This window comes from Pan troglodytes, chromosome 2 (genome assembly GCF_028858775.2).
Source record: "Pan troglodytes isolate AG18354 chromosome 2, NHGRI_mPanTro3-v2.0_pri, whole genome shotgun sequence".
NCBI lineage: Eukaryota > Metazoa > Chordata > Mammalia > Primates > Hominidae > Pan > Pan troglodytes.
Genome location: NC_086015.1, coordinates 164396897 through 164410720, shown reverse-complemented (window position 1 = coordinate 164410720; position 13824 = coordinate 164396897). Strand labels below are relative to the sequence as shown.

Genomic DNA, 13824 nt, shown 5'->3' with positions numbered 1-13824 from the left:
TTGTCAAGGCAAATCATTTCCAGAATTTACCTTGTAGGGTGTTTGGATCAATGAGGTGAATGGCACTGGTTACTCGAATACACACACAAATCTGGTTCATATTTCCCAGGCTTTGTGCCAGTTTTGGAGACAGACAGACAACATTATCCTAGGCATAAGAACTAACATTTAGAATGAGGCATATCCTAAGTAACAGTCCAATAAACACTCATCAATAAACACCCAATCCAATTGCATCTGACCAACCAAAACGTTATTTTCAATTCTATCAATCAACAAAGAGACTAAAGAAAAGAATCAGACCTTAAGTATGACAGGCATCTTGTCTTAATAAAAATGCTTTAAAAAAAAAAATCCTGGCTGAGCACGCTGGCTCACTCCTGTAATTCCAGCAATCTGGGAGGACAAGGGCTCCCTTGAGCCCAGGAGTTCAAGTCTAACCTGGACAACATATGGAGACCCTGTCTCCATATACATATATATATATATTTTAATTAGCCAAACGTGGTGGTGCATGCCTGTGGGCCTAGCTACTTGGGAGGCTGAGGTGGAATGACAGCCTGGGCCCAGGAGGTCGAGGCTTCAGTGAGTTAAGGTGGTGCCACTGCACTCTAGCCTAGGTGACGGAGCAAAACTGTCTCTCAAAAAAAAAAAAAAAAAAAAATCCAGGGCCCAAATCACCAAGCTATTATTATTTCCATTTTATTGCAGTGTGAATGCCTCTTATCACTCTATATGTTAATACAGTGTACATTCTAAACAGAGTATTATAAACATTAGCAGGAGAGCGATTCTATAAATCCACCTGTGACTTCTTTCAATCTCCATTAAAAAATAAACTTCAAAGGAACACATTTCTCTTACATGGCTACATGTGCCAATATACAATCAAAGATTGAAGCCCAAAAAAGTCACATGTCTACATTTATATTGGGAGACATGAAGCAGCAACGTAATTATCTGTTTTTAAACTGAATTAAAATACAAAAAATATCTGAGTTATATTTTAAGGTGTATCTATTCACAATCATAACAGCTCTTAGTTCAGTCCTTGGTTTTTAATACATGAGTTTCCAAAGATAAACAAATATACTTTTTTACATAGTGTAATACATATGTTAATTTTTACATGTGTAAAACTCAGTTACACAAGGCCTAAATATGCCCTCACACCTAAATTCATATTTCTCAAGATTTGTACCAGGGAAACATTTACTGTTTTAAACCAGAGGTTGGCAAAATGCCACCCTCAGGACAAATCTGACCCACCATCTGTTTTTGTAAATAAAGTTTTACCAGAACACGGCCCTGACATTCCTTTACATATTACCCATGCTACTTTTGTACAACAGCAAAGCTGAGTAGCTGCAAAAGAGATTATATGACCTGAAAGTTAAAAAATTTACCATCTGTCTCTTTACAGAGAAAGTATGCTGACCCTATTTTAAGCTATCATTTCATCCCTAGTACATACTATAAAATAGCAATAGCAATTTTAAAGCTTTAGAGACACAGACCTGGGTGCAAATCCTAGGTTCATCATTTTGTGATCACGTAACTTTGGGCAAGTTATCTAACCTCCTCAAACTTCAATTTCCTCATCGTCAAAATGATATGGCTTACCTCAGTTATTATGAGATGAGAATGAGGTGAAAGACACTAAAGTATCTAGATTAACTTTATGTAGAACGGTCACAATAATGGCAGTTATCATTCTTAGTGATTTAATACTGACATATAAATTCTTACATGGCAGAGACCTGTAGTTATACAATCCTCAGTACACAGCCTTCTATACTATAGATGCTCAATAACTATTTATTGAATTTTAATTCACATTTTTTGAAGCAGGGTTTTATCTTAGTATAATTAAATGAAATAACCTACATTTTAAATGTTTTATTCAGCTTATGTTTTAAAATCATAAAAATGATTCTATGATCTCATTTTCACATTATCACAATATTCTTTAATTTCTTGCCAAAATTTTGTTTGTACATATTCCACAAAGTGGCTCACTAATATTGATTTTAATGTCATTTCTTTTATTCAATTTCACTGAACTATATGATACAGGCTCATAGGATCACAAATTTCAAAGAATATGGACTTTTATCAACTATAACCAGGTCTTTTCATTTTAATACACCAAAATAAAAGGCATGTCAATTCATAATTATAAGCATGACTTTTTAAAAAATATATATCTTTTAACATGGCTGAATGTGTTAGAAGTCACTTAAGGAACTTATTCTAAATTTTTAACCAACCCTAGAGGAAAACCAGGGGCTACAAATTACATATAAGCCAATTAATTACTTGTACTCTTTTACAGATATGGATTAAATGAAAAAGAAAAGTACCTTGCATATTGGAACAATTTCCACAGAAAAAGTGCTTTTGTAATTGTATGTGTTACTATGGATATCTTGAGAGATCAGTCTTTGTGATGCTTTGTATCTATTAAGAAAAAAGTTAGTAGTAATATAAACACAAAGATCATTAACCTGTATGGACTCAGGAATATCAATTTTCATTAAATCAAACCATCATTGTCCAAGGTCTAAAATGGCTTCATGATGCCTCCTCTGGTAAAACCTACTGTCCTGCACTTGCATGTCAAAACCTTCACCATTCTAACTAAGCCCTACCTATTTTGAACCTTTTCCACCAAACCTCTAGAACATGCTGTTGGCTCAAACCAATCTACTTTCTATATAGCATTATTAAAAGTCATACTAACGCCCACTGCAAATCTTTGTTCACACTAATAGTACCTTTCAATATAAACTCCAGCTATGAAAATTTCCCGATCTTTGGAGCACAAGTCCTACCACCTCTGTGAGTGGGTGGTTAACCCAATATATGCTTCCTGATTGTGTAAGTATTTCTACTACGATTTTAAATAAAGAGAAGTTGTCTGAGCCTGAAGAATATATGTGATCCACATCCATTCCCAAGTCCTTAGATTTAGTCACATTCAAGGTTCAGAACATACCTACAGGGAACTGTACACTGAAGAAATTCGACCATCTTCTGAGCATGTTGTTTTGAGGAATAATAAAAATCCAGACCATCTTAAAAAAAAAAAAAGCCATATGAAAATAATTATGCAAAATAGGATTCTCCTCTACTAACATGACTATATTATAAATTACATCTGTTTTAAACAAAATCAAATTATTAGAAAACTCTATTGTAGTCACAACAGATTAGAGATATCACTTAAGACTTCTTTGGCAAAAAGACAGACAAAATAAATCAGCAAATGAAAATAAAACTCGTAATTCTAATTCTAGAAAAAATAAAACTCAAGGCCAAGGGGGACAGAAAAACAAAGAACAAAGAAAGTTTATGAACAGCCGGGTACAGTGGCTCATGCCTGTAATCCCAGCACTTTGGGAGGCTGAGCTGGGTGGATCATGAGGTCAGGAGATCAAGACCATTCTGGTGAAACCCCGTCTCTACTAGAAATACAAAAAATTAGCCGGACGTGGTGGCATGTGCCAAATCTCAGCTACTTGGGAGGCTGAGGCAGGAGAATCGCTTGAATCCAGTTGGCCGAGGTTGCAGTGAGCCCAGATCGCAACACTGCACTCCAGCCTGGGTGACAGAGCAAGACTTCATGTCAAAAAAAAAAAAAAAAAAAGAAAGTTATTTTATGTAATAAATGGAATAATCTACCAAGAAGATAACAGGAAACTATCTGAGAGACAGAAAACAAAAAGTACTAGAAAAAGAAAAGAAAAAATTAACAAATATTAACACATACAATCATTGTGAAGGACTAGAATAGGACTCTCTCAAAACCAAAATAATCATATTGACAAAAAATAGTAACAATTCACAGAACTTGAATAACCAACTATCAAGGTCAAGTTAACTGAGATTATAGAACACAGTTCTAAGAAAGAATACATATTTTATCAAACATTCATAAAACATTCATTTAAAAATCATGTATTAAGATTTTAAAAAGAAAAAGAATTTCAATAAATCCTAAACAGTAGAAATTACTAAAGACAACATTATCTCATCATAAAACAGTAGCACTAGAAATCAAGAAAGGAATAGCCAAAAGCAAACCTACCTAGCTGAGAAATATTAAAGATATTCTTGCAAATAACTAAATATAATTACCAAAACAGCCAATACTAAAATCACCCAGAATAGCCAAAACAATTTTGAAGAAAATGAACATTACACATTTAATGTCAAAACTCACTAACTTTAGTAAGTATGCAAGACAGCATGGTACTAATATAAGGATAGATATATAGATCAATGGGAGCAGACTTCAGATTCTAGAAATAAAACATTACATTTACAGTCAATAGATCTTTGACAGAAGACCCAAGGCATTCACTGAGGAAAGGACAGAGTTTTCACTGGGATGAAGAATATCCACATAGAAAAATATGAATTTAGACACTTATCTCACACTCTGCACAAAAATTAACTCAAGAGTTAGACCTAAATATATAAGACCTAAAACTATAAAACACTTGAAAGAAACTATAGGAGAAAATCTTTGTGACCTTGATTAGACAAAAGTTTTTAAGCATAACCCCAAAACCACAATTAAAAGAAAAAACTTGATAAACTGGACTTCAACAAAATTTAAAACTTTTGCAATTCAAAGGACACCATTAAGAATATAGAGTGTGAATTTTCTCCTACACACTAGGAGAAAATATGTGCAAACCATATATGCAGTAAGAGACTTGTATCCAGAATATGCTCAACATCATTAGTCATTAGCAAAATGGAAATTAAAACCACAATGAGATACCACTTCATACCACCCTCTAGAATGGCTATAAACAAAAATATAAGAACAAGTGTTGAGGAGGATACAGAGAAATATTGGCGGCAGGAATGTAAAATGGTACAGCCACTTTGAAGCAGTTTGGTAGTTTTTTATATATAAACATAAATTTACCATATGACTTGGTAATTCCACACTTAAGTATGTACCCAAAAGAATGAAACAGCCGAGGTGCTTGCTGAGGGCAAATAAAATATGCAATGGGCAGTGGAAAAAGGTAGCTATAAGTACCAGCTACAGACCCATTATAGTACTCAGAAGAAAATTTATGATCTTAAATATATGTATTAGAAATTAAAAATAAACTAAACTTTCAATTAATTAAAACAAAACAGAACTAAATAGAGTTGAAGGAATTAGTGTTAAAAACAAAATTAATAAAAAGATTGTTTAAAATAAAACTAAAAATAGTTTTTTGAAAAAACTAACATAATAGATAAAAGTGGCTAGTCTAAGGTGAAGTGAGTAGAAAAAGAGAAAAGATAAACATTAGGAACAATAGAGAGGACATAACTACAGTTACGGGTGAGATTTATTTTATTTGCTCAATTTTATACCAAGAATCTAAAAAGCTAGATGAAATGGTTTTTCTTGGAAAATGGTATTAAAATTGACTCAAGGGGTAGAATACCTGAGAGGTGAATATCATAAAAGAAACTGAAAAGACGTCCCTTAGGAGATATCAAATTGGATGGTTTAATGGGCAAGTTCTTAAAAAACTTCTGAGGTTAATTAAATGCTAGGTAGAAAGAAGACAAGCTTTCTTTCTAACTCTTTTCAATGTCACTCACTTAACTGAGAGCAAGATTGGACAGAGGTATGTATGCATATGTATCAAACAGAAACCTCAAGAAATATCATACTTAGGTATGAAACATAAAAAGATAATTATGTTTGACATTAGCAGAAAATTAAAAATTCAGTTTCTCAGTTGCTCTAGCCACATTTCAAGTACTCAACAGCCAAATGTGGCTAGTGACTATACCATACTGGACAATGCAGATAAAGAATTAAGTTGTTTTTTTTTTTTTCCTAACAGAAAGTTCTTTTGGACAGTACTAATCCAGATATTATCAGTAAATATAAGATTACTTAGGTATGTTGAAATAAAAATCTGACATCATTTCAAATGCTTTTGAGTTTTAACTCACCATGAATCTCTTTGATACGAAGTGTATTCTGATGCATTCCATATTTCAGAATTAACTGTTCCAGATAGTAGAAAGTTTTTTTATGCAAAGTCTAAAATATAAATTATTTGATCAATAAATGCCCCACGAAAAAGCCATTTATAGGTATAGGACACACATACTATCTACAGATAGAGCATACTGATTTTTCAAACAATAACAATCTTTAAAGATTATCTAAAATGTAATAATGATCTATTTCCAAAGGTGAATGCTTCAGGGACCCAGACTATCCCTGGATTTAGAAAGAAGGAAAAGTTATAATTAACAAAGAGGAAATATAAGATGTAGGACTCACTCATCATCTTCTCTCATTACCTTTTGCCTCACTTGAATCACAGCCTTCCAGAAATCCTTAGCTTCTACTCTATGGCAATCTCCACACATTTGGGACTGAACAACATAATCCACCACAAACACTTGTTGAAGGATAGCACCATTCATCACCTGATAAAACAATTACACTCCTTCATTCTTTTGGTTTTGTTTAATAACAAATATTTTCTTTAAAGAAGAACCTTTAATATTTAATTTAAAACTTTTTCCATTAATGCTTTGAGGACATCAATCAAATGTCCTCAAATTTAAAGTCATAAAAACAAGTTATACTATTTCAAGAACGGTATACAGATTTAATTCCTAAGATTTATTAGATTAGCATTTCAAATTTTCCTTTAGCTGAAGTGGTTGTGAGAATATTCTGTGTATATTTTACATATATATGTAATTTTTTTTGAGACAGGGTTTCACTCTGCCTGTTGCCCAGCCTGGAGTACAGTGGCACGATCTTGGTTCACTGCAACTTCCGCCTCCTGGGCTCAAGTGATTCTCCACCTCAGCTTCCCAAGTAGCACACACCACCACGTCCAGCTAACTTTTGTATTTTTAGTAGAGATGGGGTCTCGAACTCCTGGGCTCAAGTGATCTGCCTACCTTGGCCTCCCAAAGTGCTGGGATCACAGGTGTGAGCCACCATGCCCAGCCTACACATGTTTACATAGAAAAATCATCCTTAGAAGAAAAAGATAAGGAAAACTTCTCAAAAAAAAAATTCCTTAATTTAATGATTCCCAAACATAGCTGATCAGAAATCACATGGGAAGCTTTTTAAATACAGATTGAACATTCCAAATCCAAAAACCCAGAATCTGAAATTTCAGCTTCAAAATCTGAAACTTCTTGAGTTTCTAAATGACACTCAAAGAAAATGTTCACTGGAACATTTTGTATTTGAATTAGGGATGTTCCACCAGTTAAGTATAATGCAAAATTCCAAAATCCAAAAAATCCAAAATCTGAAACACTTCTTGTCCCAAGCATTTCAGATAAGGGATACTCAACCTACTTATAGATTCCCGGCCTCACATACAGAGAATTTTTGCTTCAGTTACGATGAGTCATTACAATGATCAGCCAAGTTTGAGAATCAGTACCTTAGCCGTTTTTACTTCAATCCTTTCCTAATAAAAATAACTCTGGAAAAGTAAGTCTGCTAATCAGAAGCAATGACTACTCTTACTAGTGATCTAATTATTTGTACAGATGCTCAAAAGAAAACAAACAGCTAAAATTGAGTGTACTCTTTTTCTTTTAAGCTGTTCAAGCCATAAAATAACTTATCACTAGGTCTTCATTTTCACTACCTGCACTTTAACCGTGCTGAGAAAATTATGTACTGCTTACCTCTTTCTGAATAGTCAGTTTAACTTTAAGTCTCTTAGAATGAGGCTCAGTCCAAACAAAGCCTGCATCTACAAGCCGTACCTTCAATAAAACATAAACAAAAAGAAACGTAAGTTCTCACCTGAGGAGGAAAAAAAACACGAAAGAACAAATCATCAATAAGCAGATTTCATATGATGCTTAAGGAATCTGTGATCAGCATACTACACACCATCATCACAAAAAAAGATTAATCATTGGTTATGTAACAACAGCAGCAAATCAAAGGACAACCCAATGACTATATTAATGCAACTGATATAATTTAAGCAAAAATTAAAGTATTTGCATAGGAAAAAAATTCTTTTCCCTTAAAAAAAAAAAAGTACATTGTCCTTTAAAAGGAAATTATATTTTTTGGAGGAAAGCAAAGACCTTGTGACCTCATTATTTATTAGTAACCTCATGAACAAAAGTTTCCACTTGGATTATTCTCTCTATATTCTGTGACTTTTTTTAAGAAGTGACATTGATTAGAGAAGTTGCATGCACTGAATACTAAATCCACAACTATAACTCACTACTAAATCTGCAGCATCTGCATAGGCCAAAAACAGTTTGCTATATGTGAAGATCTGAATATAACTCAAGAATGGCCAGAATGGGTGTTTGGGGAGAAGGGGTGGGTGGGAGAACAAGAATGGAGGCTGCTGTAATAACCTGGGCCAGATTGTAGATGATCTGAACTGAGAGGCACTGGAAATAACAAAAGCAGATGCAAGGGCTAGTTAGGAGATAAAAATCTGTAAGATTTATCTGCACAGTCCAAGTGATGTAGAAAAAAAATCTGTAAGATTTAATGGTAACTGGATATGGAAAAGAGGAAGAGAACAGACTCCAGAATGATGCTCAAGTATTTGCTTAGACAACTAGGTAGTACACTTTTTGTGACTACCTATACCGAAATAAACAACGGATATAATGAGAAAAAGATGTTACATTTGATTTCAGACATTTCAGTTTAAGACAGTATCTGTGAGATACCCAAGAGGACTTTTCAGTGAACAGTAAGATACGATTGGTCTGGAGATCTATAAAAAAATTTGGGCTGCAGTTAACAGATTTGAGAGGTATCAGCAGCAGATTATACTTTTATCAAGCACTGTCTGGTAAAAAGTAGACTAGCCACTTTTAGTGTGGATGCAAAGATTCAACACACCAGAGTAAAACCCTCCTCATACAGCTGGCCTCCCTAAAGCAAAGCCTAGTAGTTAACAAGTGATGCCAGGTACACAGGGTGATAGGCAGATTCCTATTCCTTCAATCTCCATCAGCAGTGGTTTAAAAAAAAAAAAAAAAAGCCCCAAAGGCACTGAATAAGACTGATCTTCCCCTCAAGCTCCAACCTCCACCTGCAGGAATGGAGAGTCTCCTTGACATCCTGCTCGGCATTCCCCAACACAACCACTGCACTGTGTGTCCTCAGACAACCACGACTAATCAACTTTATTAGTCCCTTTCTTTCTTTACCATAGTCCCAGACACCTCAGTCACCCCTCATTTCCTATACTCCAATTTCCATATGGTTATGCATATTCCCTATTCTGTCCCCATCTAACATTCCTCCCCGAATCCTAAAACCCTTCTACTGTGCCCTCCGGAGCTCAACATTCATTAACAATGAAATCTCCTAAATCCTCAACTTTGCTGAACATTCCCTTCACCTTCTAGATCTCCTGATTTCTCTCTCCCCTGCAGCTATATAAAGTGATGACTGATATTTCTCTCATTTTCTTCCTATCACTGGACCAGGCACCAGACAGGTATCGTCCTTGCTCTTCATTGCTAATTACAGACCATTCTCCTTGTCTCCTCCTCAAATATACAGCTCTGAGTCTAAAGTCATTAGACTCTACCACCCACAACTCTCTTTTTTATAGTAATCTATTCATCTTTGTATCACTTGTTTTCATTTCTCAAAAGATTTTAGCTTCTGGCTCACCATCACACTTTCCAACAATATTAATACCTAGCGATTTCAATATCCACACAGGTGATCCCCACAATACCCTGACCTCTCTCTCCATTCTTTGAGTTCTTCTTCTCCCAAAATATTATCCACCTTCCTATCTCAGTCACTCATATGCTTCTATTACCAGTAACTGCAAACCCTCCAAACTATCAATTCCAAACATCCTACTCTCTGACTACCACCTCCCATCTTTCCAGCTTATTTCCTCTAGTTCCTGGGCACCAAATATCTTTCAAGCTAATATAATGGACAATCCATTCATCCTACCAACTTTATTCCTCATTCCTCCTCACTAGCTTCAAAATCAATAATCAAAATTATTCTCATGTACACACTCAATTTCCTTGTTCCCTCTCTTATTTCACCTTAGCCACTAGGCTAAATTATAAATTTGGTTAAATCCAGTGCTCTGCCTGCTCTATGCCTTGACTATGTGGCTGACAGAACTACAGAAATAGATGCACACCACAGTGACTAGTCTAAACTTGTAACAGTAACCCTCAGCACTGCCCAGCACCCATCCAACACTGTCCTGGTGCATTTCCTCTCCAACTGTTCTAGAGGACTATTTCATATCTTCCGCTCTCTCCTCAAACATCTATCTAACAGCTCTTCCCACATAGCTACTGCCCACGCTTCTGTTTTCTCCAGTACAAAAGAAGGAACCAGAGGAGAATTCCCAGAAGCTCCCACTCAACACCTTCCCTCCTGTTACCACAGATGAATTGTCCATACTCCCATCAAGATCAACCTCCAGAATGCCCCTCTAGAGAGCAGAGATCTTTACTTTGTTCCATGAAATATTACAGCCTCCCAAAATGGTGCTTGGTGAAGAGTAAGTGCTGAATACTTGTTGAATGAAGGAGTGAATTAACAAATAAATGTATTCTTTCACTATGTACTATATCTCTTTTCCACTTCTTGAGGCCACCCCCCAGCCAATTATTCTTCTCCCTGCAATTTCACAAAAATTTCCCTCCGTACTCTAACACTCCCAGAGAGCTTACAAATAGAGTTATATATACCATCTTAAGAAATGTATCCTGGCCAAGCACAGTGGCTCATGCTTGTAATCCCAACACTTTGGGAAGCTGAGGCAGGAGGATCGCTTGAGCTCAGGAGTTCAACACCAGTCTGGGTACATTGTGAGATCTCTGCTCTACAGGGCCAAAAAGAGAGAGAAAGAGAGAGATCTCATCTCTAGTAAAAATAAAAATCAGCCAGGTGTGGTGGTGCATGTTTGTAGTACCAACTACTTAGGAGGCTGAGGCAGAAGGATCACCTGAGCCCAGGAGTTTGAGGCTGCAGTGAGCCATGACAGTGCCACTGCACTCTAGCCTGAGCAATAAAGCAAGACCTTATCTCCAAAAAATAAAATAACATAAAAAGACAAGTGTCCCTTCCCAAACTTCCCCTTCAACCACTGCCCCATTTCTTTGTTTTCGTTTACAGCAAATCTCAAAAGAACTGTCTATCTTCCTTCTCCCATTTTAATTTCTATTTAAATGACATCTTTACCACCACCACTAAACAGAAATTACCCATGTTATTAAGGTCGTCCACATTACTAAATCTACAGAACTCATTACTTGACTCATCAACTGCAAATCACATAGCTACTCACTCCTTTCTTCTTAAAACACTTCCCTTTCCTCCCAGGACATCACACTCACCCTGTTTTCCTCCTACCTCCTAGCAGCTCCTTTCAGTCTCCTTTGCTGATTCCTCCTCATTACCCAATTATTTCTTCATCATTACCCATTAAAGGAATGATTCCAGAATTCAGTCCTCCAGTTTCTTTCCTTCTCTATGTAAACTCCTGAAATAATCTAATCCAATTCATGACCTTAAATACTATCTATATCCTAAATTCATTATCTCTAGACTGGACCACTCATTGGCTTATTTATCAACCTGCCTACTCAGTATTTCTACTTAAGTGTCTAGTAGACATCTAAATACCAGTTACAGATGAACTCTGATGCCCCCTACCCAGTGACTTGGCTGCTCAGGTCACGAACAGTGGAAGGCATCCTTAACTCTTCCGTCTCTTACAAAAACACATCCAGCTACATCAGTAAATGTTACTACCTTAAAAATAGATCCAAAATCTGTCCACTTCTTACCACCTCCATTGCTGATCCAAAACCATTTCTCATGATTATTACAAAAACTTAAACACCTTTACCTCCCTTACAACCATTCTAAAAACAGCAGCCAGAGGAATACTAATAAGTCATGTCATCTCATTACTCTGCCCTTCACCCTCTATACTCCTTACACTCAGAGTAAGAAACAGCCCCTATAAGGGCCTACAAGGCCAGACACACTGTGGCCTTCCATGACTTTTCTGGACTCTATCCCCAACTACTTTTCCCCTCACCACTCCGTTCTATTCACACAAGTATGCTCTTGCTTTTGGTCTCTACATTTGTTTTCTTTACCCCTAATGCTCTTCCTCCACATTTCTGCACAGCTTCCTCCCTTACCGTAATCTTTAATGTTTACTCAAATGTCACCCTATCAGTGAGACCTCCCCTAAACACCCTTACTTTAAATTTCAACTCTTCCATGCACAGTTCTTATCCTCTTCCTAGCTCCTTTCTCCACAGAATATACCTTTTAATATACCATGTAATATATCCACCTATTTTGATCACTGCATACTAACATGCTGCTCCACACTGGCATGTTAGTGTGCAATTAGAATACACGCTTTCTAAGACAGGGATTGTCTTATTCACTGCCATATCCCCAACATCAAAAGCAGTTTGGCACAGAGTTGGTACTTAATAAACATCTGATGAATTAATTAATGAACTGTTAAGACTCACTAGACATTTGAAAAAAACCCCAAGTATAAAAGCAAAAAACCAAGACACACAAAAAACTGACTTCATAAAAAAACAGAGACAAATGAGGGAACAGAAAGAAACAAACAAAAAAAGTCCTATTATCAAAATCTTCAGAAAAACTTAAAAAAAAATGCATCAAGAACATGAAAGACTCTGGAACTTAAAAACATTACTACTGGAAAAAAACAATTCATTAGAAAGATTAGAAGATAAAGTAAAAATCACCAAGAACAGAGGGGAGCGAAAAAAAACCAAAAAGGTTTTTTAAAATATGAAGGGAAAAAGACAAAGTTTTATGCCAGAAGCGCCAAAAAGTGACCATCAGAAATTTGTGGGGTTGGCTGGGACCTAGTAGGAAAATAAAGGCAGAAATTTCAAAGAACTATTACATGAAATTTTATTAGAGCTTAAAGGAGAATCAGAAAAGTCTTCAATCTGAAAGAGTCAATTTCAATTAAAAATATGGTAGAAGTGAGTCATAAAGCTTAAAATAAAGAAAACTCATAGTGTCAATCACTTTCAATTTTATATCAGGAAATAAACTGTACTTTAAACAAACTATCTTTTTTAATACATTTATGCACTGACTTTCAGTGACAGGCACAAATATTTTATTTCCAGATCAATAATGACAATAAAAAGAAACCAAATAACATAGCCCTAATATTATAATCTCAATTATGTTTAGTGATGGTTTTACATAAAAATTTCCGTTAAAAAATTATACATGAGATTCTCGATAAATAACAAAGGAAAAAAATTAAATTCTGTCTTTTTAAAGCAAAAAGATATTTTTACTTTTCATAAAAAGAATATATATAACTTTAAAAAGTGTTTGTAGTGGGGTGCTACTGGCAACAATAGTAACATTTAATAGTTACTTTCGAGGCCAGCATGGTGGCTCACGCCTGTAATCCCAGCACTTTGGGAGGCCGAGGCAGGCAGATCACGAGGTCAGGAGTTCGAGACCAATCTGGCCAACATAGTGAAACCCTGTCTCTACTAAAAATACAAAAAATTAGCCAGATGTGGTGGTGTGCGCCTATAATCCCAGCTACTCGGGAGGCTGAGGCAGGAGAATCGTGTGAACCCGGGAGGCAGAGGTTGCAGTGAGCCGAGATCACACCATTGTACTCTAGCCTAGCCCAGGTGACAGTTCGAGACCCCACCTCAAAAAAAAAAAAAAAAAAAAAAATTCCTTTTGAAAAACCTACTCACAAGAATTTTCTGAAAATGAGACCTTTAATGAAAACATAC

The 13824-nt window shown here is 35.7% G+C and overlaps 1 protein-coding gene across 4 annotated transcripts in view; it reads right to left on the bottom strand.

Annotated features, from left to right (window-relative positions):
* Nucleotides 1-13824, bottom strand: part of NMD3 (NMD3 ribosome export adaptor) — a 31087-nt gene that overhangs the window by 11133 nt on the left and 6130 nt on the right. For all 4 annotated transcript variants that reach the window (XM_516854.8, XM_009446774.5, XM_009446776.5 and 1 more), the window contains exons 5-10: nt 7702-7782; nt 6337-6465; nt 5980-6070; nt 2999-3077; nt 2364-2460; nt 31-148 (exon numbers count right to left, since the gene is read on the bottom strand). In XM_516854.8, coding sequence (XP_516854.3) covers nt 31-148; nt 2364-2460; nt 2999-3077; nt 5980-6070; nt 6337-6465; nt 7702-7782 — 595 coding nt within the window. The remainder of the gene's footprint in view (nt 1-30; nt 149-2363; nt 2461-2998; nt 3078-5979; nt 6071-6336; nt 6466-7701; nt 7783-13824) is intronic.